This window comes from Schistocerca gregaria, chromosome 3, assembly GCF_023897955.1.
Source record: "Schistocerca gregaria isolate iqSchGreg1 chromosome 3, iqSchGreg1.2, whole genome shotgun sequence".
Taxonomy (NCBI): domain Eukaryota; kingdom Metazoa; phylum Arthropoda; class Insecta; order Orthoptera; family Acrididae; genus Schistocerca; species Schistocerca gregaria.
The window spans coordinates 788,509,851-788,536,963 of record NC_064922.1 but is presented as its reverse complement, the minus strand read 5'-3'; the positions used below and the strand labels follow the sequence as shown (position 1 = coordinate 788,536,963).

The following is a 27,113-nucleotide window of genomic DNA, read 5'->3' as shown; positions in this document are numbered from 1 at the left end:
ATATAGACCTTTGCATTAACTTGTTTATTACACCTTTATTATCTGATTATACGTGTTTCTTGTTATATCTGATCGTGGCGGGCAACAACTCGTGCACAATTTGCGAGCAGTCTGTGCTCGGGGCCGGTTTTTCGTGCGTCACACTGTCGTTCTGCATGAACGTCAAAAATCTAGAATTTTTTTCTAAAAGGAAGTATGTTTAAGTAAGAAACAAAAGAGTGTGCCCATATTTACTGTCCCTCCCTCTTCTCTTTCTCTCTCTCTCCTCTCTCTCTCCTGCCAAATAACAAGTGCTGTTTGTTTGGCACCGCCGGTGTGACGTAGGTCTCAGAGGACAAGTGAGGTGAGCCCTGGAGGACGTTCGCGTCTCCCCACCCTTCCACCGCTTCAGTCCCTTCACAGCGCCTTCCAATGCGCGGCTAAAAACAGTTACAAAGTTACAGCATCAGACCAGAGGACAGTTGGCCATCAGGGGCGCACTGCGGCCCAGGAAGCGGTGCCCAGGAACAGAACATGACGACGGAACCTGCCACAAGGCTACAGGACAGCCGAGGTGAGTTATTGTTACTGGTATGGCCCTGCCTCAACATTTCAACAGTTTATCCCATGTGTTACAAACTTCTTGGTGCGACGTCACTGAATAGCTACTTACTGAAAAGTTACTAGGCTCCTCTTAGGTCTTTGTAAGCCGTAAATTACTAATACTATAAATTACGGAAAAAATTGAAATTGGGATCTACAGTCGGGGCATGGTTGGTGGTAAGAACAACACGAAACCAGCTGTGCTATTAAAATTTCTGTCAGCAGTGGCTGTCACGTATCGTACCATCTTGAACGATACCACTCTGTGTTGCACCTGTTTGATCTGGGTGAAGGTTGTTTCCCTCATTCTTACTTTCTTCTTTATTCGGTATTAGTCGTCTCTTCAGTTCGTGAAAAAGAACAGTATAGCTAAACATAACCATCATATCTAATTGCTTTCTCCTAATTTACTTTTCTCCAATTTGCCATTTTCTTTGTAGAGTAACGTGGTGTACCCAACAACCATAGAAACTCAGAAGTTCAATGATCATCCGAAGAAAGTGAATTAATTATTTGATTTGCGGGTATCAATTAAACTTGAGACAGTAAGTCACTGTTATCTTAGTTAGGTTTCGTTTAACTGAGAAGACTTACTTACGTATGCGTTCCAACTGATAGGTAGAATTCACTCAGTTTGGAAATTTCTCGGTAGGGACACTTGGCACTAACCATCAGCAGCTTCAATACGCCATATAATGATTCATACTTAGACCGAAGACTGGTCTCCAAGTTACACAATAACTCGATGTACTGTAAAGCAAGCTTCACGATAATTTCACAAATTAGATAATACTTTTAATATTTTAGCAGCATTACTTCACATGAGTGATTCTTACGTTACGTATATAGATAAAAAGATGATTCACTCATTGGTTTTCCTTTCATTGTCATATGCTCGACATTATTAAGAAAGAGTGCAGAGCAATAGGATGTGTGACAAAATATTTAATAATGATTTGGGAAGGATCACAGTGACTTTACTTAATGTGTCGTCCAGTTATCAGTTGTAATGCCACTGAAGTGGAAAGTCACTGGCATCATAGATACGACATTTTGGCACCTTCACTTCAGGAAGAGCGCATCAAATTATGTTTGGCTAGCTCAGTGGTTTGCAAACTGTGCGTCGCGGCTCCCAGGGGTGTTGCAGTATTACAGTAGGGGTGGCGCAATGGCCTCATAAAAGTTATAATTTGGTTCATTTGTTTTCTGAGTTAAAAGAAGAACGTGTGCGCTAGTGATGATGTTTAACTGGTCGTTAAATAAGCGTTGTTAGCATGGAACTGTGGTAGGTGGTTGAGTCGTACTGAAAGACTCCTTCGTTTTTATTCAGTAGAATTCAGTTTGAAAATTACATTCGTTGAATGTATATCGTTTCAATTTTTGTTTCTCTATTGGCATGACCAAATTTTAAATATAAATAAAAAAATTATACGTTTCAAATGTGTCATGCACTTCGAAAGAAATGTATAGACGAATATGCAGGAAGTATGACGATGGTTACTTGAATTTCGGTTCTACGTGTACGACGTGGAAATGGAGGACGACCACAAGCTGTCATATGTTTCACAGTCATAGCTACTGACAGTGTGCTTCATAATAAAATGAAACGACATTTGGAGTCAAATCACGGTGGTTTTGTAAACAAACCACGATAATACTCTTCCCTCAAGTTAAAAGAAATGACGGAAGAAAATAATCACTAAAAAAGTCCCGATTCCTACACAATCTCTCCCTTCAACTTACAAAGCTGTAGAAGGAAGCAAGAATCTCACATCATAGTGGAAGACATTATTGTGGAAGTAAAAGTTTAATGATGAGGCTACACATTACGTTTTCCCTGAACTTGACACAAATTTCAGTTGAGTGAAGGATTTAAGTCTGTGTTTGTGGATCATTTAACTGAACTCATTGATTACATTCTGAAGTACTTTCCAGAAGAATTTGATCAACATAACTGAATCAATGGTGCTTTTAGCACAAAATTTCCGTCAACACTTAACAACTGAAGAATGAGAGTAATTTATTGATCTTTCTTCAGACTCAACATTAAAATTGAAATTCGTTTCCTCATCACTTATCGAATATTGGAATTTCTTATTTTCACATTAAATGATTTTGTTTTGAAATTAGCAGTTCCATTTAGACTGAAGGGAGAAATGAAATTTCTTGGTCTGTAAATTTCCAAAATATAAACATTTTTCTGCTGTCAGTGCGTGGTATGATGAAAACTGATGAAGAAAAACTAGTAGCAGAAGCTTGATGAAAGCATGAAACTTTAGTTGTGATTACTTTATTTATTGAAGAAAGAGAAATACGTTGGATAATTTTTACAACAACACACACATACACATTGAATGTACAGAACGAGTCCAAGACTCTCCATTACCAAAGAAAGCAGCAAATTATAAGGAGCAAAAGACCGAATTACTCATGTTTCGTAAACTTACTGTTAAGTGGTAGTCTGTGTAGAAGTACAATGAAGATGCAGTTACTTTCAGCAGAGGCTATTTTCAAAAAGATAACGCTTTCAATGAAATACTTTACATGTAGACATATACCAGCGTGGGAAATAAAGTGCTCCAAAGAAAATTCTCCCGTGTTGTACGTTACATCTACTGTCTTCATTCATTTAGTCATAATTGCTTTATGAGATACAATGGTTAACTATATGTTTCGCTTGCTTCCTGTTTGAGAAACGGGACACATGAGGCTATATGATGATATTCATATAATACAAAGAGAGAGAGACCACATTACCTAAGTTAGGAGAAACCACATTGGGCTTTCCACAAGGTTCGATTATCGATCCTTAATTACAGTTCTACCATTTTATGTATATCAAGATAAACAATCCATACTTTTTGCAGATGAGACTATCTTTATTGCCAAGCTAAACAGAGAACAATAAACAGGGAAAATAATAAATCATGTTTTTAGTAAATTTACTAACAATTTCTGTGCAAACGGCTGTCCCTGCTGTTGTTGTTGTTGTTGTTGTCTTCAGTCCTGAGACTGGTTTGATGCAGCTCTCCATGCTACTCTATCCTGTGCAAGCTTCTTCATCTCCCAATACTTACTGCAACCTACATCCTTCTGAATCTGCTTAGTGTATTCATCTCTTGGTCTCCCTCTACGATTTTTGCCCTCCACGCTGCCCTCCAATGCTAAATTTGTGATCCCTTGATGCCTCAGAACATGTCCTACCAACCGGTCCCTTCTTCTTGTCAAGTTGTGCCACAAACTCCTCTTCTCCCCAATCCTATTCAATACCTCCTAATTAGTTATGTGATCTATTCATATAATCTCCAGCATTCTTCTGTAGCACCACATTTCGAAAACTTCTATTCTCTTCTTGTCCAAACTATTTATCGTCCATGTTTCACTTCCATACATGGCTACACTCGATACAAATACTTTCAGAAACGACTTCCTGACACTTAAATCTATACTCCAAGTTAACAAATTTCTCTTCTTCAGAAACGCTTTCCTTGCCATTGCCAGTCTACATTTTATATCCTCTCTACTTCGACCATCATCAGTTATTTTGCTCCCCAAATAGCAAAACGCTTTTACTACTTTAAGTGTTGCATTTCCTAATACAATTCCCTCAGCATCACCCGACTTAATTCGACTACATTCCATTATCCTCGTTTAGCGTTTGTTGATGTTCATCTTATACCCTCCTTTCAAGACACTGTCCATTCCGTTCAACTGCTCTTCCAAGTCCTTTGCTGACTCTGACAGAATTACAATGTCATCGGCGAACCTCAAAGTTTTTATTTCTTCTCCATGGACTTTAATACCTACTCCGAATTTTTCTTTTGTTTCCTTTACTGCTTGCTCAATATACAGATTGAATAACATCGGGGACAGGCTACAACACTGTCTCACTCCCTTCCCAACCGCTGCTTCCCTTTCATGCCCCTCGACTCTTATAACTGCCATCTGGTTTCTGTACAAACTGTAGATAGCCTTTCGCTCCCTGTAGATGACCCCTGTCACCTTTAGAATTTGAAAGAGAGAATTCCAGTCAACATCGTCAAAAGCTTTCTCTACGGCCACAAGTGCTAGAAATAGGTTTGCCTTTCCTTAATCTAATTTCTAAGATAAGTCGTAGGGTCAGTATTGCCTCACGTGTTCCAACATTTCAGCGGAATCCAAACTGATCTTCGCCGAGGTCGGCTTCTCCCAGTTTTTCCATTCGTCTGTAAAGAATTCGCGTTAGTATTTTGCAGCTGTGACTTATTAAACTGATAGTTCGGTAATTTTCTCATCTGTCAACACCTGCTTTCTTTGGGATTGGAATTATTATATTCTTCTTGAAGTCTGGGAGTTTTTCGCCTGTCTCATACATCTTGCTCACCAGATGGTAGAGTTTTGTCAGGACTGGCTCTTCCAAGGCCGTCAGTAGTTCTAGTGGAATGTTGTCTACTCCCGGGGCCTTGTTTCGACTCAGGTCTTTCAGTGCTCTGTCAAACTCTTCACGCAGTATCCTATCTCTCATTTCATCTTCATCTACATCCTCTTCCATTTCCATAATATTGTCCTCAAGTACATCGGCCTTGTATAGACCCTCTATATACTCCTTCCACCTTTCAGCATTCCCTAAACTTTGTAAAATCACAACTCATCGAGTTTGGTACTCTCAAAAACTCTTCGCCTCCAACTGACGTGGCGTATTATTAAAAAATGCTGACTGGGACAGAAATTACTGAGTTCTGGGGTGCATGCTGATGAAAACTTAAACTTGAAAATGCATATAGTGCACTGGATTCGTATTAGGAAGGACGACGGTTCAACTCCCTGTCTGGACAAAATGATTTAGATTATTTGTGGTTTCACTAAGCCGTCCATGGGAAATGCTCGTATGTTTTTGTTCTGTTTCTAATGATTTCATAGTCGACGTGACGTTAAAACCTAACATACCCTCATTTTTGTACAGCAAAACTCCTGGATTCATCCAGTTTTACCATAAGAATATCTTTTTTCCATTTCGTAGAAATAGAAATCATGAAGTTGCCATACTGTGCATATTTTCATTTACTCATTTCGTAGGGTCTAATACACTGGGGTAACTCCTCAATCAAGCAAAAAGCATTCATTACACAAAATATAGTTATTAGAACTATTTTGCACTCATGCATCTTACAGCCATATATTTACGCCACTGGGAATATTAGTCACAACCTCAAACTCTATTTAATTACTGATGAAATTTGCTACCAACAATTTGTTACAGTTTGAGAGTAATAGAGAAATTCACCAATACAATAACAGAAGAAAAAATATCAGCATTTTCGGTGGTAAATCTATGTCACAGAGGAGGAGTGAAGTACTAAGCTCTAGAACTCAAAATGGAGTACATATGACATCAGTTTCACTTTTACTGCTACCCCCAACCTTTGTGCTATGAAATTTTACACGTTCACTCTACATCGTCGGAAAAAATATACTCATTTTACATACGCATGTGGAATCAGATATTCTAAAACGAATAATTTCTTATTCTTACAGCACACCGTGATAAAAGTTAGTGTATCGTTAGTGACGGACTTTGAATTTGGCTTGTATAAAGTTGACATTGGTGACCAACGCCGTTCATAACTGCTTAGTGACGCCTACAATATAAACTGACAGATATTGACTCCAATTGACAGAGCTGCAGCTAGCAAGAGGCAAGGGTTAAGTAGCCTGAGCGAACTGTACTGCTGAGATAAAGTTTTTGCACGATACTATTCCGAAAGGAGCGTGAACACAGTTTCATGTCGGAAACACCAATAAAAATCACCTACTCATCTTAAGGTTTCGTTCATTAATGTTAACCTCAGCCTGAAGGCTTGGCGAGACTTGTACGATTGTAGCCTTCCCGGATTAAAACCCCATTACGTAATAATAAAGATGTTCAGATACATCGATGTCGTCCGTTTTTGACCTCCAAGTAGATTTTCCGAGTTCATTACATGTCATTCATTCCAATGCACATTCAAACAGATTCAAAATGAGAATAAAACAGACTGAATTAAAGTTTACGTTATTTAATTTTAAGTTTGCTGATGAACAGCGTTTCATTAGCTACCTTTCTACTTAACCTAGAAAGTTAAGTTGATTTATATAAGGAGGAATTGATCCACGTTCTCTGACTGAGGTTCACGCAAACTTTTTTTTATGCTTGCAAGTAATTTGAACCATTTGTTTCTGTAGATCATTGAGGAAACGTCGGTACCATCATGAGGCCACTGAAATATTTAATTGGCTCTCCTGGAAAACAACTTAATGAATCTGTGTGCAGTATGTAAAGTAGTACTTATATTTACCAATGCTCCTCGTAAATTATGTATGCTAAAGAACGTATCTACATGCAGTAAGCTGTTCTACTCTACTTCTACGTCACGCTACGGTCGCTGCTACTCCTTATTTCTTACATGCGGCACCGCAATTCTAGCTTGTTTAGCACTTTATCACACATATTTACATACAGTGTCTTGAAAGGAGGGTATAAGATGAACATCAACAAAAGCAAAACGAGGATAATGGAATGTAGTCAAATTAAGTCGGGTGAAGCTGAGGGAATTAGATTAGGAAATGAGACACTTAAAGTAGTAAAGGAGTTTTGCTATTTGGGGAGCAAAATAACTGATGATGGTCGAAGTAGAGAGGATATAAAATGTAGACTGGCAATGGCAAGGAAAGCATCTCTGAAGAAGAGAAATTTGTTAACATCGAGTATAGATTTAAGTGTCAGAAAGTCATTTCTGGAAGTATTCGTATGGAGTCTAGCCATGTATGGAAGTGAAACATGGGCAATAAATAGTTTGGACAAGAAGAGAATAGAAGCTTTCGAAATGTGGTGCTACAGAAGAATGGTGAAGATTAGATGGGTAGATCACATAACTAACAAGAAGGTATTGAATAGGATTGGGGAGAAGAGAAGTTTGTGGCACAACTTGACGAGAAGAAGGAATCGGTTGATAGGACATGTTCTGAGGCATCAAGGGATCACAAATTTAGCATTGGAGTGCAGCGTGGAGGGTAAAAATCGTAGAGGGAGGCCAAGAGATGGATACACTAAGCAGATTCAGAAGGATGTAGGTTGCTGTAGGTACTGGGAGACGAAGAAGCTTGCACAGGATAGAGTGGCATGGAGAGCTGCATCAAACCAGTCACAGGACTGAAGACCACAACAACAACAACAACAACATTTAAATACAGATAAGAAATTATTCAAAATATATTTCTTAAATAGCCTAAAACTAACTATGAACTATAACAAATGTTTTACTGAATGGAGATTCTATCAGGAGCTGCGTGGGCCACGACCACCAGACCACTAATGATAACATATGGAGGGTCAGCATTGGTCGCTGAAGCAGAAATCGTTGTTTCTGTTGCAAATCGATTCCAATCAATGCTAGTGCTAGTGCTAGTGCTAGTGCTAGTGCTAGTGCTAGTGCTAGTGCTAGTATTAAAGCCCTTTGGACTGATAAAAAAATACAGTAGAACTGAACTATCTGCACAGATCAATGAAGAATACCTTCGATCTGGCAACTATTTTGTTGGTAGGACGGACTTGGGAAAGGGTTCTTAACCGAGCTCTGCTGGTTGCCAGTTATTGCTGTTGTAGCCGTGATGAAACTTTTACTCGACAGCGGAGTGTGCACTGATACGAAACTTCCTGGCAAGTTAGAACTGTGTGACACACCTGGACTCGAACCCGGGACCTTTGCCTTTCACGAACAATTGCTCTACCGAATGAATTAACGAAGCACGACTCACGAACCATCCTCACAGTTTTATTTCCGCCAATACGTTCTCTCCTACTTTTCCAGTTTGGCACACAGATTTAATCTGGTAGGAAATTTCATTGTTGCTGTTGTTGTTTTGGTGTCTGCGATGTGGTGACGGTAGCTGTAGTGGAGGTTGATGCGACATTGCAGGGCCCAGTGTGCTGTCTCTGATAAATTGCAGATTTTGATAAGGCACTCTGCTTGATACGTACATAGATATAAATAAACAATGAAGATAATCCTTCAATGTTTAACACAATATCACAACTTTGCAATGGCGTTTGCTACATGTTTCCAAAGAGGAATACGTAAGATAGAAGCTACGCGCTTCAGTACAGATGCTGTTACATGAGAGAAATGTGATTATCACATTTTTGTAAGTCGGTACCAAGAGAAGAGTCTCAGTTTAATGAATAAGGCTGTATTTTGGGTTAATATAAAAGTGAAGTGAAACACAGTACCTGTCTATATATTTGACAAACGGCTTATCTCACCGCATCGAAATAAAAGTTTCTTTCACTAGTCGACACGGTCAACAATTAGCAACTTCTACGGCGGCCGTATTCGAGACGACCTCGCAGCAGAAAGGTGAGGTAAAGTTTCCCACTGAGAAGAAAACACAACTAAGAACATTTACTATTAAAGTTCCTAGAAAACTTATTTCAGAATTGTTTACTGGTGTCTGTTTGGCAACCAGCTGTAAAAGCATTTCATTAAGTTTCATTTACGGCTTCACAGATAAAAGTCCCATTTCAGAAAGTATAATTCATTATCCAACCAGCAAGTAGCAAAAAAGAGAATAGCATTACATATACTTCTATGTGGTTACTCTGTAAATCACACTTAAGTGCCTGGCAGAGGGTTGGTCAACATAGTTCTCTGTTATTCCACTCTAGAATAGCGCGCGGGAAAAACGACAGTTGTATCTTTTCGTGCGATCTCTAATTTCCCTTATTTTATTATGATGATCGTTTCTCCGTAAGTAGGTCGCCGTCAACAAAACGTTTTCGCATATGCAGGAGAAGTTGGTGAGTGAAATTTCGTGTGAAGTCCCTGTCACAACGAGAAACGCCTTTGTTTTAATGATGTCCACACTACATTCTGTATTATGTCGGTGACACTCTCTCACCTATTTCGAGGCAATACAAAACGTGCTTCCCTTCTTTGAGCTTCCTCGATGTACTCCGTTAGTCCTGTCTGGTAAGGATCCCAATCAGCACAGCCGAACTCCACAAGAGGACGGACAAGCGCAATGTAGCCAGTCCCTTTAGTAGATCGGTCGCATCTTGTAAGTGTTTTGCCTATAAAACGCAATCTTTGGTTCGCCTTCACCACAACATTTTCTACGTATTCTTTCCAATTTAAACTGCTAGTAATTGTAAGTTCAGGTATACATGCCGACGTCGCAAGCTGAAGATGAACAGATAGAGAAAGTGTATGAGGATATTGAAAGGGTAATGCAGGATGTAAAAGGAGACGAAAATCTAATAGTCATGGGCGACTGGAATGCAGTTATAGGGGAAGGAGCAGAAGAAAAGGTTACAGGAGAATATGGGCTTGGGACAAAGAATGGAAGAGGAGAAAGACTAATTGAGTTCTGTAACACTTTTCAGCTAGTAATAGCGAATACCCTGTTCAAGAATCACAAGAGGAGGAGGTATACTTGGAAAAGGCCGGGAGATACGGGAAGATTTCAATTAGATTACATCATGGTCAGACAGAGATTCCGAAATCAGATATTGGATTGTAAGGCGTACCCAGGAGCAGATATAGACTCAGATCACAATATAATAGTGATGAAGAGTAGGCTGAAGTTCAAGACATTAGTCAGGAAGAATCAATACGCTAAGAAGTGGGATAAGGAAGTTCTAAGGAATGACGAGATACATTTGAAGTTCTCTAACGCTATAGATACAGCAATAAGGAATAGAGCAGTAGGCAGTACAGTTGAAGAGGAATGGACATCTCTAAAAAGGGCCATCACAGAAGTTGGGAAGGAAAACATAGGTACAAAGAAGGTAGCTGGGAAGAAACCATGGGTAACAGAAGAAATACTTCAGTTGATTGATGAAAGGAGGAAGTACCATCATGTTCCTGGAAAATAAGGAATACAGAAACACAAGTCGCTGAGGAATGAAATAAATAGGAAGTGCAGGGAAGCTAAGACGAAATGGCTGCAGGAAAAATGTGAAGACATCGAAAAAGATATGATTGTCGGAAGGACAGACTCAGCATACAGGAAAGTCAAAACAACCTTTGGTGACATTGAAAGCAACGGTGGTAACATTAAGAGTGCAACGGGAATTCCACTGTTAAATGCAGAGGAGAGAGCAGATAGGTGGAAAGAATACACTGAAAGCCTCTATGAGGGTGAAGATTTGTCTGATGTGATAGAAGAAGAAACAGGAGTCGATTTAGAAGAGATAGGGGATCCAGTATTAGAATCGGAATTTAAAAGAGCTTTGGACGTCTTACGGTTAAGTAAGGCAGAAGGGATAGATAACATTCCATCAGAATTTCTAAAATCATTAGGGGAAGTGGCAATAAAACGACTATTCACGTTAGTGTGTAGAATATATGAGTCTGGCGACATACCATCTGACTTTCGGAAAAGCATCATCCACACATTTCCGAAGACGGCAAGAGCTATCAAGTGCGAGAATTATCGCACAATCAGCTTAACAGCTCATGCATCGAAGCTGCTTACAAGAATAATATACAGAAGAATGGAAAAGAAAATTGAGAATGCGCTAGGTGACGATCAGTTTGGCTTTAGGAAAGGTAGAGGCACGAGAGAGGCAATTCTGACGTTACGGCTAATAATGGAAGCAAGGATAAAGAAAAATCAAGACACGTTCATAGGATTTGTCGACCTGGAAAAAGCGTTCGACAATATAAAATGGTTGAAGCTGTTCGAGATTCTGAAAAAAGTAGGGGTAAGCTATAGGGAGAGACGGGTCATATACAACATGTACAACAACCAAGAAGGAATAATAAGAGTGGACGATCAAGAACGAAGTGCTCGTATTGTGAAGGGTGTAAGACAAGGCTGTAGCCTTTCGCCCCTACTCTTCAATCTGTACATCGAGCAAGCAATGATTGAAATAAAAGAAAGGTTCAGGAGTGGAATTAAAATACAAGGTGAAAGGATATCAATGATACGATTCGCTGATGACACTGCTTTCCTGAGTGAAAGTGATGAAGAATTAAATGATCTGCTGAACGGAATGAACAGTCTAATGAGTACACAGTATGGTTTGAGAGTAAATCGGAGAAAGACGAAGGTAATGAGAAGTAGTAGAAATGAGAACAGCGAGAAACTTAACATCAGGATTGATGGTCACGAAGTCAATGAAGTTAAGGAATTCTGTTACCTAGGCAGTAAAATAACCAATGACGGACGGAGCAAGGAAGACATCAAAAGCAGACTCGCTATGGCAAAAAGGCATTTCTGGACAAGTGAAGTCTACTAATATCAAATACCGGCCTTAATTTGAGGAATAAATTTCTGAGGATGTACGTCTGGAGTACAGCATTGTATGGTAGTGAAACATGGACTGTGGGGAAACCGGAACAGAAGAGAATCGAAGCATTTGAGATGTGGTGCTATAGACGAATATTGGAAATTAGGTGGACTGATAAGGTGAGGAATGAGGAGGTTCTACGCAGAATTGGAGAGGAAAGGAATATGTGGAAAACACTGATAGGGAGAAGGGACAGGATGATAGGACATCTGCTAAGACATGAGGGAATGACTTCCATGGTACTAGAGGGAGCTGTAGAGGGCAAAAACTGTAGAGGAAGACAGGGATTGGAATACGTCCAGCAAATAATTGAGGACGTAGGTTGCAAGTGCTTCTCTGAGATGAAGAGGTAAGCACAGGAAAGAAGAATTCGTGGCGGGCCGTATCAAACCAGTCAGTAGACTGATGACCAAAAAAAAAAAAAAAAAGGTACCGTATTCAGTTGAATTTACAGCCTTTAGATTTGACTGAATTATCGTCAAACCGAAGTTTAACCTATCCCTTTTAGTGCTTATATGGATGAGCTCACACTTTTCATTATTTAGGGTTAATGGCCAATTTTCGCACCACACAGATAACTTATCTAAAACGTTTTTGGATTTGTTTTCATCTTCTGATGACTTTACTAGTGGCCAAACGGCAGCGTCATCTGCAAACAACCTGAGGCTATGCGCAAATTGAGGCGCGTATAGAACGTGTGACGTGACACGACACTACGGTGCGACACGCACGTGCCGCACGAGTCGCGCGGGTGCAGCGCATATTGCGGAACGTACACCATACTTCGCACGCGCCGACTAGCGACGCTCTGCGCTGACAGAACCGAAGCGCGCGCAACCTGTTATCTATCTCAAACGATTTTACAGGAACTATTCACTGAAAAGTTTTGATAATTGCCTTGCTTGTAGCGTTAAATGCCAGCTTCGTGGCGAAGCGTCCGTCATCTCGCTAATGACCATTCTTATTGTGATGTACACCACATTTTAGTAAGACACTACTCAAAACTGAAAAAGTTTGCTTCGAAAATTAGGTGTCGCTGTGATTTTGCGTTTGGTGCGTATTACACTATACGTTGCTGTGTATGAAATTTAGCTAACATGTTGAATTTTTGTTTAGACTTGGGAGGAGGTCTCCATCTGTCTCCGATCTTGAGAAAATGGATCCTATGTAGCGCGCCCACTTCCGATCCCAAGCCCGCGAGAATGAAATACAACATGTCTCATATCTCCTAAACAGCTCTAAAGTCTATTCACCGAGAGCTGGGACGAAACATAAACAGTGTCACGTGAGCGGCTACGCTCGTTTCCAGAGAAAGCATTCGGTGTTTACGTCATACGTAGCGGTGCGGAAAATCCTTTGCGCACGCTTTGCAGCTGGCGGCGTTCGGCTGGCTGCCGAGCTGTCACAGCGTACCGTGAGAAACCTTGGCAACAATGTGCGAAATAAATTTAACAGTAATGTTAAACTGAGTTCATTCTGTCGAAGCAGATTTATTTTCATTCAGGTTGCTAACGAAACGCTCCATTCACACACAATTAATTGTTAATTTTAATAACAATACCAGTAATAATAATGATAAAGGACGAAACAAGGTTCACTCTGTCGAACTTGAACTGTTTTCATTGAGGTTTATAACAAACCGCTCCTCTCTCTTCTCTTCTCTATAACTTTTTCTACGACATGGAGGACGCACTTGTTCCAGTCCTCTGCAGTCACTGTTCTTACTGCTTCTTCTAGCAGTACTATAACTTCCGGCGTTTTGTATGTTTTGTTTTTCGCTGCAACATAGCCTTGGATTCTAACTCGATGGCGTTTAATTCACAGTGGTACGGAGGAATTCTGAGAACAGTTTTCCCTGCATTCTTCGCCATTTCATCTACTCCGTATTCGTTGTGTGCTGTTCTGTGATTTTTAACTATATCTAAAAGTTCTTTCTTCAACATACGGTCTTCGAAATCGATGTTTTTAGATTTTAGTCACTCTGATATTTCGTGCTTATTGGAATTGGCATTGGAAACTTTTTATTTTCTCCGAGAACGGTACGACGCGTTATCAAGAACAATAACTGCATTTTCCTGAAGCTGAGGAAGAACATACTGAAATAACTTCTCGAAGTTTCGGCGCACATCTCCTCATGATAATCTCCGCTTTTCTTGGATTCAAAAGTCCACAAACATCCTTCATCGAACCCTGCTTTGCTGCCAGTGTGTGCGATAATCAGACGTTTCCCTTTACCTGATGGGCCCTTGCTTCCGGTGGATAACCCGGACAGAAACGCTTGTTTTGAAGAATTGATAGTGTAATCTACCCAGACGTAGGTTCGGGTATGTCCTGCATTCACCCACGTCTCGTCCAAATAGTAAATGGGTCTGCCTTCATCTCTCAACCGTTTAATGGTTCGAAGATAACGCCTCCTCCATAAATTGACGTCATCCCTGTCTATCAGCACGCTATCGCGCCCACGCCGGACATATTTGAAATTCATTTCTCTCAATAACGACTGTAAGCTCTTTGTCAATTGTTGGCAATTCGTCACGAAAAAAATTCGTGTACTTTCCTTCGTATCGCATTTATATCGAAGACATCAACACTTTCAGAGAGTTTTTATAATTTTCCTTTCTTGGGAGACTTCAAAGAGTGTGTGGCCTTGTACTTACGTGTCACACGATACACTGTATAACGTCCAACACCTGTAGCTGCAGCTGTTTTTGAAACAATGTCACTCATCGACTGCTCTGGATGTAACAGTTCCGTTTTATACACATTAAGCACCAAATGCTTCTCGGAAGAACTTAATGATTTCTTCTTTGCTCGCTTCTTTGATGGACTCAGAACTGACACGTCGACCTTGCTCGCTGAATCCGTGGATGACATAATGAGGACAGCCGTATGTGATGCTAATGAAATAAGTGAATATATAAAATAAGAAACCATGCGGTGCTATTGGATGCACACATAAACAGTGAATGCTCAGCGTTACTACAAAAACATATACTTACTCTAATAATCAACAACTAGTCTATCACGAGTCTTTACAGATGAACTTAAGATATCCTGAAATCGCCGCTGTACAACACCTACTAAAGAGCTCACACCTGCAACTGAGACGGCCACACTGAGTGCCGCGCCTGCGAACCGCACAATGCATCACTCATAAAGGACAAACGGTTGCACCCATCGCACTCGAACAAACTAAAAAATTAAATTCAAACCTTTCTGAAACTTTTCTCACCTACACCCCACAAAAAAATTTAAAGGGGAAAAGTTTGTCGTTTACTATATTTCGGATGATGATTTGGTAAAAGTTCTGTATCAGACGTGAGTTTTTAATTTATTTCTTCACTATTACAGACTCTATTGGGCAGGAAATTTGCAGACGTTATCGCCATATGGTACTGAAGGCAATTATAAAATTATTTTGCTGTGAGACACACAGTTTAGGAGATATGGCGTGATAAATATAGAGTAACGCGAAAAAACAACTTTTCCTGTAACTACTTCTCTTTTTTAGTGACAATAAATTTTAATGTAACGTAAAAAAAGGTGCCAAATTATAAAAAACACGACTTTTAATTTCTGACGCCCCTGCCTCGTACACCCTTCGACGGCAGCGCTGTGGTCACGCGCCTTGCCGTGTTTAGAGTACGTCTCTTGTTTCGATGAATGGAGTATAGACATCGAAACGAAGGTTTGGCGAATGATAGCACACAAGGAGAGTGTTTTGCCAATTCTTAAACACACGGAACTTTCTTATCCATGGCGATATGTCAGTACTTACACTTCCCTTTTTATTTATTTCACTCCAGTGACTAATTTTTGGAGAGTTATCGACAGCTAGCGGAAGAAGAGCTTCAAAAAATGGTTCAAATGGCTCTAAGCACTATGGGACTTAACATCTGAGGTCATTAGTCCCCTAGACTTAGAACTAATTAAACCTAACTAACCTAAGGACATCACACAGTAGCAGCAGCGCGGTTCCGGACTGAAGCTCCTAGAACCGCTCAGCAACAGCGGCCGGCTAAGAGCTTCCTAGTATGAAAATAAAAATGAAATTTCTTCTTTTACGTTACTGCAAACCGACACTATGAAGCTCTTCGTAAGCTATTGATCTGTTGTACAGCACAATGGTCAGTGTATTATCAGCAGCGTAGGATAAAGTGCGCGGCAGGTATACACAAGCTAGCCATGTGTGCCTTTTGAGCTGGAGTTCGGCAAACATTGTCATGAAAGTAGATCTACCTTTGTCAGTTTTGTGTTAGCAGAAGAGCCAACACCGTGTTACGAGTGGAGGCCGAAATGCACGCGTTTTATCTCAAGCAGACTAGCGTGAGGAGGGAAGAGCTATACTGACGTGAGGTCTGGAACATGAAAAGGAATGAGAATTCAGAAAGGGGACGTAATTAGTTTGATACTTAAATTTAATCCATTAATGATGAACATCGCTCTTGACGGTACATGATTCACAATATTATCTTTTCAGAACACATTCTTGAAGTTATTATAGTAACCGAATATGGCCCCTTGCTAGGTCGTAGCAAATGACGTACCTGAAGGCTATGCTAAACTGTCGTCTCTGCAAATGAGAGCGTATGTAGACAGTGAACCATCGCTAGCAAAGTCGGTTATACAACTGGGACGAGTGGTAGGGAGTCTCTAGACTAGACCTGCAGTGTGGCGGCGCTAGGTCTGCTATCACTGACAGTGGCGACACGAGGGTCCGACGTATACTAACGGACCGCGGCCGATTTAAAGGCTACCACCTAGCAACTGTAGTGTCTGGCGGTGACACCACAGTCAGCAGTACATTTCAACAAAGTACCGACCATTTTCTTCATTTGTGTAGCCTGTTGTATAATTAGTTTATTAATGCCGATAATGTGCAAGCAACAACTGAAATGCTTTTTCTCAACACAGCGAACAAATTAAAACATTGTTTTTTGTGACTGCTTTTCTACTGTTTCTAGCTTGTAGTGGAAATGTGATGTTCTCATAGAGGTAGTACAGTGTATCGTATTACGTTATTACATCCATATCCAAGTAGTCACTGTGAGACTTCTACACTTCAGATCTTGGACGCTTTTTACCAGGAGCACAAAGGGATCACACTTGTGGAGATTATCCCTTTCTAAAGTTTTGTAACAGATCGTACAGATACTCCAGCATACTAGGCAGCGAGAAGATAACCGTGTTTTACTTTCCTGCCTTGATTCTTAATCACATGACTTTATAATATTCCTTGCTTCCTTATTCACTACCTTCTGTCCCTTCTTGCGATCTGAAAACATCGCGGAGGCATATGGTGCAATTCCAGCGGCCAATGGCTCATCAGTTACTGAAGTTTACATTTTTCTTGACAGAAGAAAAACAAAACAAAACTATGCAGATACAGAAAAGTATAACGTGCTAACGAAGAAAGCTGGAGCGTTTAAATGGCGAAAAACGAAACACTACCCAAAGGCAATAAAATTAAGTACACAGTAAGGCAAAATTTATCGTATGGGCAATATTACCACTGCTCATAGGCGCCGTTCCGATGTGAGCATATGGCCGGGCTACTTTTCCGCTCCCCGCCTCAAATTTCTCACGGTGGTAGCGAGGCAAGCGCGACGCGCGGCGCGTGAAACTGTGCCTCAACCACAACGACGCGCGACCTGGCGCAGGCGCGTGTCGCGTCCCAGTCGCGTCGCGTCGCAATTTGCGCGGTCCCATTTGAACCTATGATGTTGCAAAACCGCGCGCTGCTCTGCGTCGCGCCACACGCGCTATACGCGTCTCAATTTGCGCCTAGCCCAAGACAGTTGTTCAGATTGTCTCCTAAATCGTTTGTATAGATAACAACAGAGGGCCTATAACACTACATTGGGGAACGGTAGAAATCACTTCTGATTCATCCGAAGATTTTCCGTTAGTTATTAGGAACTGTGACCTCTCTGACTGGGAATCACGAAATCAATCATAACTGAGACGATATACCGTAAGCACTCAATTTGATTACAAGCTGCTTTTGAGGTATGGTGTCAAGAGCCTTCAGAAAACTAGAAACAGGGAACCAATCTTAAATCCTTTGTCGATAACACTGTCAGTAGACAGCTAGTTATGTTTCACAAGAACGATATTTTCTAAATCCGTTTTGAATGTGTCAATACACCGTTCCATTCGAGGTAATTCATAATGTTCGAAGACAATGTACCTGTATATTCCAAAATCCTACTGCATATCAACGCTGAAGATATGAGCCTGTAATTTAGTGGATTTCTCCTACTGCCTTTCTTGAATATTGGTATGACTTGTGCAACTTTCCAGTCCTTAGGTACGGCTCTGTTATCGAGCGAGTGGTTGCATATGATTGCTAAGTATATAGCTATTGCATCAGCATACTCTGAAAGGAACTTAACTGGTATACGGTCTGTACTGGAAGAATTGCTTTTATTAAGTGGTTGAAGTTGCTTCACTTCTCCGCTGGCAGCACTGTGTTGATGCTGAAGGATCATATTTTGAAGAATTTTTGTCCGTTATACTTACATGTCCAATAAATTTATAGTTCTTAGTTAAGTCTTGAAACTTCTGAATCACAGCCTGTATGTTGCAGTCCAAAGTCACTGTGGCTTCTGTCGTGGCATGATCAGAGAAAATGAGTATGTGTCTTATCGTGAGGGATGTATAAATTCAGCACATCGAAAACCGTGAAGGTATGAGAGAGATTTTTACATGGAAAATTATGTGCACTATAGATACTGAAACTCGCACCAGAACCACAGCTGTCAAGAGGAGACATTACCTGTACATCAATCGGTGTCAGACTGTAGCAGCAATCGTAATATTTAATTCTAGTTACACTGGTAAATATGTTCCTGGCTCCTAATATTCTTGTGAGACTTGTATGTAGTTGATGATCTGTAGACAACTTTTGCTGGGTTTAACTGCCATTGCAATATGGCGATGTGTAGAAAATAGTTTTTTTCCCACTGAAAGTCTCATCTGCAGAAAAAAAGGACAGACCGTGCTCCCACACTGGCAGCAGCAGCAGTTTGACGGGTAAATTCAGTGATGGACGGGCTGTCCCATTAGGATTTCTAGAAACAATGTTCCCTGTGCTACTTTGGGAAGCATTGCAACATCTCTCGGCGCTGGACCCGCGCCTCACCTATGCATCATCGCGCCAGCAACGGTGCCTAGGCGAACACGCATTTCAACAGCAATTTCTTGGATGTCAAGTATGAAAGGGATGCTGCCACCTCATGCTTGCGGGTCCTGAATGGACACCTGTGCATTACTGGGCAGCTGATGGCCACATCACCACTTTGTGGGGCCTGCTGATGCACCCAGACTCCTGCATCGGCATCGGGTGTCGGGTGGTTGGATGTGTCTTTTATTAGCGATCTTTTGTTTAAACTATATTCCATCGAGTTCACCGACCATTAGGATTCTGGGAATTAAGAAAAACTACCCCATACATGTGAATAATAGCAATTTAATTAATTTGCATAATTTTTTATGTTAACATCATGCTAGTGGTACAATAGTTAAGGGGAAGGTGTGTCTGAGTGGGTGACATGGAGCAGGACAGCAGGTTAACTGTAGAACGATAGGTTAATTTGCATAATTTGTATGTAAAACGCAGTACAATATATTAAGGGGGTGGGTGACAAAGAAGATGCTCCAGAAATGCTGTTCAAAAGCAAGTGAAATTCGAAAAGTGTTCTAGAAAATTATGGGAGGACATAACTAATTACTTAAATTGGTATCAAAGGTGGTACAATAGTTTAAAGAAATGGGGGTGACATTGAAAATCACTTAACAGAACAATAGGTTAAGTGCCGACACAGGCCCAAACATTATGTTAAGACATCCAGAGTACAGTGCCAAACATTAGGTTATGCAACATGCTTGCCCTGTGTAATTGCTTCTTACAAGACCTACATGTTTCTAAACAGCAGAGAATGATGAGCAAGAGAAATCCAACCCCACAAACCGAATTTTTTTTAGAAATAAACAATATACCCTTGAATTTCGTGTTATGTGATCCTTCCTCTCCACCACCACCATACTGTCATCTTGGGTTACATCACGGAAGGGATGACAGCATTCTCTGGTGGCAGTACTGTGTACTAGCACAGTTGGATTCTGGACCTTGGGGTGAACACACTTGATGGCGTTACTGCCTCTAATTGTTTAACTGAAGACTGAAAATAAAGACTTCTGTCCAGCACATCAAGAGTCCTTTTCCCACCAATCCATAGGAAGAGGTGGCAGTCAGATGACTTAGGTTAGTGGAGGTAGACAGAGTGCCCTTTTTTCCTGCCATTTTCTTAGGTTAGTGGAGGTAGCTATGGTGTGTTGTATTGTTCTGATGGAAATTGAACTTACCGCCATTTTCTGGCAGGATGGGGGGTTACCAGAGGGTGAAAGATTTATTAATTGATCAATTTAATTAAGTACTCAATCAAATTAAAAGAGTGAGGGGAGCTATTCCAATAACTCAATGTATCTGTAGCAGTGAGTAGGGGGTTGTGGGAGGAGGGGGGTGGGGGGACAATAGTATAACTGCCTGTCAATCAACAGGAAACGGGGGTGACATGGAAAACCACTTAAAAGAACAATAGGTTAAGGACCTGTCAATCAAAAGAGAACAATAGGTTTGCCTCTGAGTGCATACCTGCCTCTGATGTAGGCAACCCGCACAAACAAGATGTGCCACTAACAGCCCAGTTCCTCTACTGGTGGTGCCATGTCCGTGGTGTGAGAACTCAATGCGACCGTTGGTTCGGGCGTCAAATCGCCGCCTCCATCAGAACGGAGCATTCCTGACGTATTTTCTCAATTGTAGCATCCTGTGCTGTGATAAGCTGAAATCCACTAACACAGTTTACTAGCGTTTTGTGCAAACTTGTTTCCACTGCCTCTTTGCCAACTGAAACCGTTGACACACCATAATTTCTTCGTTCTTTCAAATTCGAATGCATGTCTCTCGTTGATGCTATGTTCTGCTGCAGTGGACTTGTCTGTCTTTTTTCATAGTATGTTCCTGATGTGCTCTGTACAGCACTGTGAGTCACATCACTGTGTCTGCCCAATGTACTGCGTTCACACCTAATGTAGTTTTTGTTGAGTTCGCCATGCTGTCATTTCGTAAGTATGCGATTTATTCGAAAGACGAAGCTGTTGAGTTCGTGCTTGTTACTTCTAGCACCTCGTACACTGATGAGCTAAAACATTACGCCTACTGCGAGACTGAATGCCCCCTGGCGGCGTTAGGGGCGCGTAACGCAGTAAGGTAAGCATATGTGCGGGTCAAAGATGAATGGGGTATCATTGTAACTAGAATACGAAGTGGGAAAATCCACTGACATAAACGACTTTGACAAAGGCAGATTATTAGGGCTCAGCACCTGCGAACTAGTGGCTCCTGAAAGGCGATGCTGGACGGCTGTCTGCGTGGTACTGCAGTGAGAATCTACAGAAACTGGTTTATGGACAGTGAAACCGAGTGTATACCACAAGGTGTTAGCTGTCCACTCCTCATCACAGAAGGTGGAGGGTGGAGGTCTGCTCCCTCTATAAAGCAGGAGAGACGGCGATCTGTAGAAGATCTCGCGACAGAATACAAATTTCGTGCAGGCACGAGTGCTTCAGAGCATACCATTCAGCATACATTGTTGACTAAGGGACTCTGCAGCTCACGGCCATTATGTGTTCACACTTTGACCCAAAGGCATCGTTAGTTACGACTGCAGTGGACACAGGATCATCGAGGTTAGACCCTGGATCAATATAAACATAACACATGATCGGAAGAACCTCGTTTGTTACACAAGGTGACTTAGGTTAGTGGAGGTAGCCAAAGTGCCCTTTTTTCCCGCCATTTTCTTAGGTTAGTGGAGGTAGCCATGGTGTGTTGCATTGTTCTGATGGAATTTGAACTTACCGCCATTTTATGGCAGGAGGGAGCTTACCAGTAGGTAAGATCCACTGTCATCTAGTCGAATGGTTGCAGTGGTATGCTATGAGGGACATTCACCTGGACTTTTTTGGGGCCTGTGGTAGTAATCGAAGGCACCTTGGCAAGTGGGGACTGTGCAAACATGACTGTGAATTATTTGCATTCCTTCATGCTTGACGTCGTCCCCGACGACGATGGCAATTTCCAGCGGTGTAACTGAACGTGTCACAACACCAGAATCGTGCTACTGTGGTTTGAGGAGTATGATAGCTCACGATGTCTTTGCCACCAAATTCGCCTACTGTGAACACGGTGGCATATATCGGCGACGTCAGATTCGTGTCGGCAAACCACTGGGCCGTCAGTAACAGAAATTCCGTGACCTGGGTGTAGACTAGTCTACAAGGACTTGTGGAATCAATGCCCCACAAAGCCGATGCTGTATTGCGTTCCACAGGTGAAATAACACGCTGTTAAGCAGGTGGTCATAGAGTTTAAATTAATCAATAAACATTTCTAGTTCGATATGTCCAATTGAAGTATATTTGTGTGCAGGCCTGTGGAAGAGCCGCTATACGCTGGCGCTTCTGTGCATGCTGGGACTTGCTGTAAAATACGCGATACGCGTCAACATCTCCGTGGCCATTGTGGACATGGTCAACCAGACGGCCCTGCAAGAAAGCGGCGGCAACGACAGCGACTACGTGGCTGACGACCCACTGGCGTGTCCAGGAGAGCTGGCTGCGGAAGGCGCTGGGTCACGCAAGGTGAGTCCCACAGGCCGTCAGAGTCAAGAATCGCAGTTGTCGTCAGCAGAGCCATTGAGATTTTAACATTTTAGCTACAGAGGTGGGTTTATCCATTTGTTTATAGACTAGCGTGTCCATAAATAACCTTTATCGCTTCAGAATTTGGTTACGCTAGGTAATAAGGACTCGTTTTCAGTTTGCGACTTTATTTCCTCATTCATACAAGTTAAAATGACTGCCTTTAGTGGCGCGGAAAGTACACAGTATGCATTTAGTTTCTCTCCACTTACCATCGAGGATTTTCATTGGGACATGTTTAAGTGAATTGCAAATGCATATCTTTAAAACCCGTAGGTTGGCAATATTAGCCCGTTTCACGTGGTTCTTTATAAAACCCCATAGGTTGAAATCTAGTGGTGAGAGTTGTGTGATTGTGGTGGCCACCGAATCGGGGCATCTCGTCCAGATCATCTACTCGGAAACTTTGCAACCAGAAATTGTATGTTTAGATACCAGTGAGGTTGCGTCAGATTGCAGTTGTTCCGATAGTGGGACTAAAACTCTTGTAACACGGATAAAGTCTTCTCGGTTTTCAAGCCGCGTCTATTTGAATAAAAATCTCGAGCTTTCGTTGGCTGTCTCCGCTATCGTCATGAATAAAACCACTAACTGCCAGTGCTATCACGGTTTCGCGCTTATATAGCCACGATTGCAGCCTTTGGCGCTAGTCAGAGAGGACCGTAAAAACGCGTGAGCTGAAGGTGAGTTGGGCAGCTCATAGCAGCTCCGACATGTCGCGGGACCATTACCAAAGAGATATACGGGTCCTACAACGTATTTATAACGTTACACAACTCGGCTTGTCCGTTACACTTCGTGAACGAGCGACTCCGTGCAGGTCCCTATATCTCTGACGTCGATCTGTTGTAGAATTTTAGAACATGTTTTTTGCTCGAGAATAATGTCGTTTTTTAAAACCCAGAATCTACTCTGTAGGAATCAACATGGATTCCAGAAACAGCGATCGTGTGAGACCCAACTCGCTTTATTTGTTCATGGGACCCAGAAAATATTAGATACAGGCTCCCAGGTAGATGCTATTTTCCTAGACTTCCGGAAGGCGTTCGATACAGTTCCGCACTGTCGCCTGATAAACAAAGTAAGAGCCTACGGAATATCAGACCAGTTGTGTGGCTGGATTGAAGAGTTTTTAGCAGACAGAACACAGCATGTTGTTATCAATGGAGAGACCCTCTGGCGTGCCACTAGGGAGTGTTAAGGGACCATTGCTATATATTGCGGATAGGCATTTGGTGTAGGGAGTGGCAACTGACCCTTAACATAGACAAATGTAATGTATTGCGAATACATAGAAAGAAGGATCCTTTATTGTATGATTATATGATAGCGGAACAAACACTGGTAGCAGTTACTTCTGTTAAATATCTGGGAGTATGCGCGCGGAACGATTTGAAGTAGAATAATCATATAAAATTAATAGTTGGTTAGGCGGGTACCAGGTTGAGATTCATTAGGAGAGTCCTTAGAAAATGTAGTCCATCAACAAAGGAGGTGGCTTACAAAACACTCGTTCGAGCTATACTTGAGTATTGCTCATCAGTGTGGGATCCGTACCAGATCGGGTTGACGGAGGAGATAGAGAAGATCCAAAGAAGAGCGGCGCGTTTCGTCACAGGGTTATTTGGTAACCGTGATAGCGTAACGGAGATGTTTAGCAAACTCAAGTGGCAGACTCTGCAAGAGAGGCGCTCTGCATCGCCAGGTCTCGAGAGGGTGCGTTTCTGGATGAGGTATCGAATATATTACTTCCCTCTACTTATACCTCCCGAGGAGATCACGAATGTGAACTTAGAGAGATTCGAGAGCGCACGGAGGCTTTCCGGCAGTCGATCTTCCCGCGAACCATACGCGACTGGAACAGAAAAGGGAGGTCATGACAGTGGCACGTAAAGTGCCCTCCGCCACACACCGTTGAGTGGCTTGCGGAGTATAAAAGTAGAATGTAGATGTAGAAGTCAGTATTTCATTGAAAAGGTACCCATTGAAGGTCTTAATTTCGTTGTGTGCTGTGAGAACATTTATGAATTTAAACAAGCAGTCAAGAATTATTATTAAACTCGTCTGAAATACTTACTCGCCTCCCGCCGGAGATGGTTGCTGGCACTCGTGAGACCTGGATTGTTACGTACGCGTCACAGCCTGTCTTTATCATGGGCCTCATCGCGGGACCGAGTAACGTCATTTGGCGCGAGGGACCGACGCCACGTCTGAAACTGTCGAGGCTCCAGGCTCCCTACAACTGTCAATCATCCGTCGCTGTTTCCTTTCGTTATCCAAAGCCCGCCTCCATGCGCGTTAAGTGTGTACACCTGGTGTCTGACAAAACTGTTACAGTTCATTCTAATCTCAGCTGCCTCTTGTACAACGGAATGACAATATGTTGACGCATGAATAGATGCTCCGGCATTCGCAAGGGACACCACACGCACAAGACACAGCGCACCTAGTATCTTAGGGGCGAGCCGGAAGACTGGTCTGAGTCCATATCTCTGCAGCACACGTCTTAATTTGCTTCTCGTTGCTCGATAGTATGGAAGGAAAGCATCTGGTTTGGCCTCTTCTGCCGATTCAAAAGGCATCCTTGTTCGGTAGCACCTGAAATCGTTTGCAATCTCTCTCTTGCTATAACGATTCTCTCAGAACACGTGTCTCAAGTGCTGCAATTCATACTGTAGGTGATCGTCGTCAGAAATATTTTTTTTTCTGTGGACTGTCGTATTCAGGACCGCTTTCTTGTGTACATGGTGGTGAAAACTATTGCCATTCAATTCTATCCGCTGCAGCAGTGTTAACTACAGCAAAGCGGGAATTATCTTCTTGTCCCGGCAGCTTTGCAAAAATGCTAAAGGGCCCAGAAAATGTGATTTCCGCAGTTTTTTCAGCAGTCTGACACTATGCTTTACATCCTCACTGTAGAGAAAACATATGTGGCTATATAAGCAGAGAGCCGTGCCAACCCTGGCAGTCTGTGGTTTTACTCCTGACAACTATGGCGCTCGAAAGCTCGAGAATTTTATTCGAACTGACGCGGCTTGAAAACCGAGAAGATTTTATATAGACATTGCGCCGCGAAAGAATCTGAGGCCACATATTTTGACTTTTTGAAGAGGGCACGTTGCGCCATAGCGAGTCAGCGAAATGGCAGAAAAGGTATGAGCTTGACCTTATTGTAAGAAATAAAAGGTATGAGCTTGATATTAATGCAAGAAACATAATCGATTATCATAAAATTTTGTCGTCAACCGTGTTTCCGTTCTATTGGGGTTTGGTTGGAAGCAACCACGGCGGCACAACAGCGTGCGAGTTTGTGCAAGACAACGTCAAAGTAATATAACAAGTTTTACAGCTTGACTCAAGGGGGAATTGACGTGGAAAATGATAGAGCCTATAGAACGGTTGTTGCTCTCTCCAACAAGGAACTGGACAATAGCTCTGTGGTAGCATTAAAATAAGGGTCTTAATTTATCATCAGTCCTGCGGCATCTGCCAATTCTAGATAGTATAAATAGATTAGAGCAGTACATTTGTCAAATCTCGCACGACGCAGCTGAGAACGTCAGACTAATCACCAGCCGGCAGTATATTGACGAAAGTTGTTGTTGTTGTTGTGGTCTTCAGTCCTGAGACTGGTTTGATGCAGCTCTCCATGCTACTCTATCCTGTGCAAGCTTCTTCATCTCCCAGTACCTACTGCAACCTACATCCTTCTGAATCTGCTTAGCTTAGTCATCTCTTGGTCTCCCTCTACGATTTTTACCCTCCACGCTGCTCTCCAATACTAAATTGGTGATCCCTTGATGCCTCAGAACATGTCCTACCAACCGATCCCTTCTTCTGGTCACGGTGTGCCACAAACTTCTCTTCTCCCCTATCCTATTCAATACTTCCTCATTAGTTATGTGATCCACCCATCTAATCTTCACCATTCTTCTGTAGCACCACATTTCGAAAGCTTCTATTCTCTTTTTGTCCAAACTATTTATCGTCCATGTTTCACTTCCATAAATGGCTACACTCCATACAAATACATTCAGAAATGACTTTCTGACACTTAAATCTATACTCGATGTTAACAAATTTCTCTTCTTCAGACACGCTTTCCTTGCCATTGCCAGTCTACATTTTATATCCTCTCTACTTCGACCATCATCAGTTATTTTGCTCCCCAAACAGCAAAACTCCTTTACTACTTTAAGTGTCTCATTTCCTAATCTAATTCCCTCAGCATCACTCGACTTAATTCGACTACATTCCATTATCCTCGTTTTGCGTTTGTTGATGTTCATCTTCTATCCTCCTTTCAAGACACTATCCATTCCGTTCAACTGCTCTTCCAAGCCCTTTGCTGTCTCTGACAGAATTACAATGTCATTGGCGAACCTCAAAGTTTTTATTTCTTCTCCATGGATTTTAATACCTACTCCGAATTTTTCTTTTGTTTCCTTCACTGCTT

General features: G+C 41.8%; 1 protein-coding gene across 1 annotated transcript in view; it reads left to right on the top strand.

Moving 5' to 3' along the window:
* Positions 1-453: 453 nt before the first annotated feature.
* The window catches only part of LOC126354245 (sialin-like), a 125,749-nt gene continuing 99,089 nt past the window's right edge, over positions 454-27,113 (top strand). Inside the window, exons 1-2 of the mRNA XM_050003747.1 lie at positions 454-553; positions 22,386-22,597. Of these exons, the coding sequence (XP_049859704.1) occupies positions 514-553; positions 22,386-22,597 (252 nt within the window). The 5' untranslated portion in view covers positions 454-513. The remainder of the gene's footprint in view (positions 554-22,385; positions 22,598-27,113) is intronic.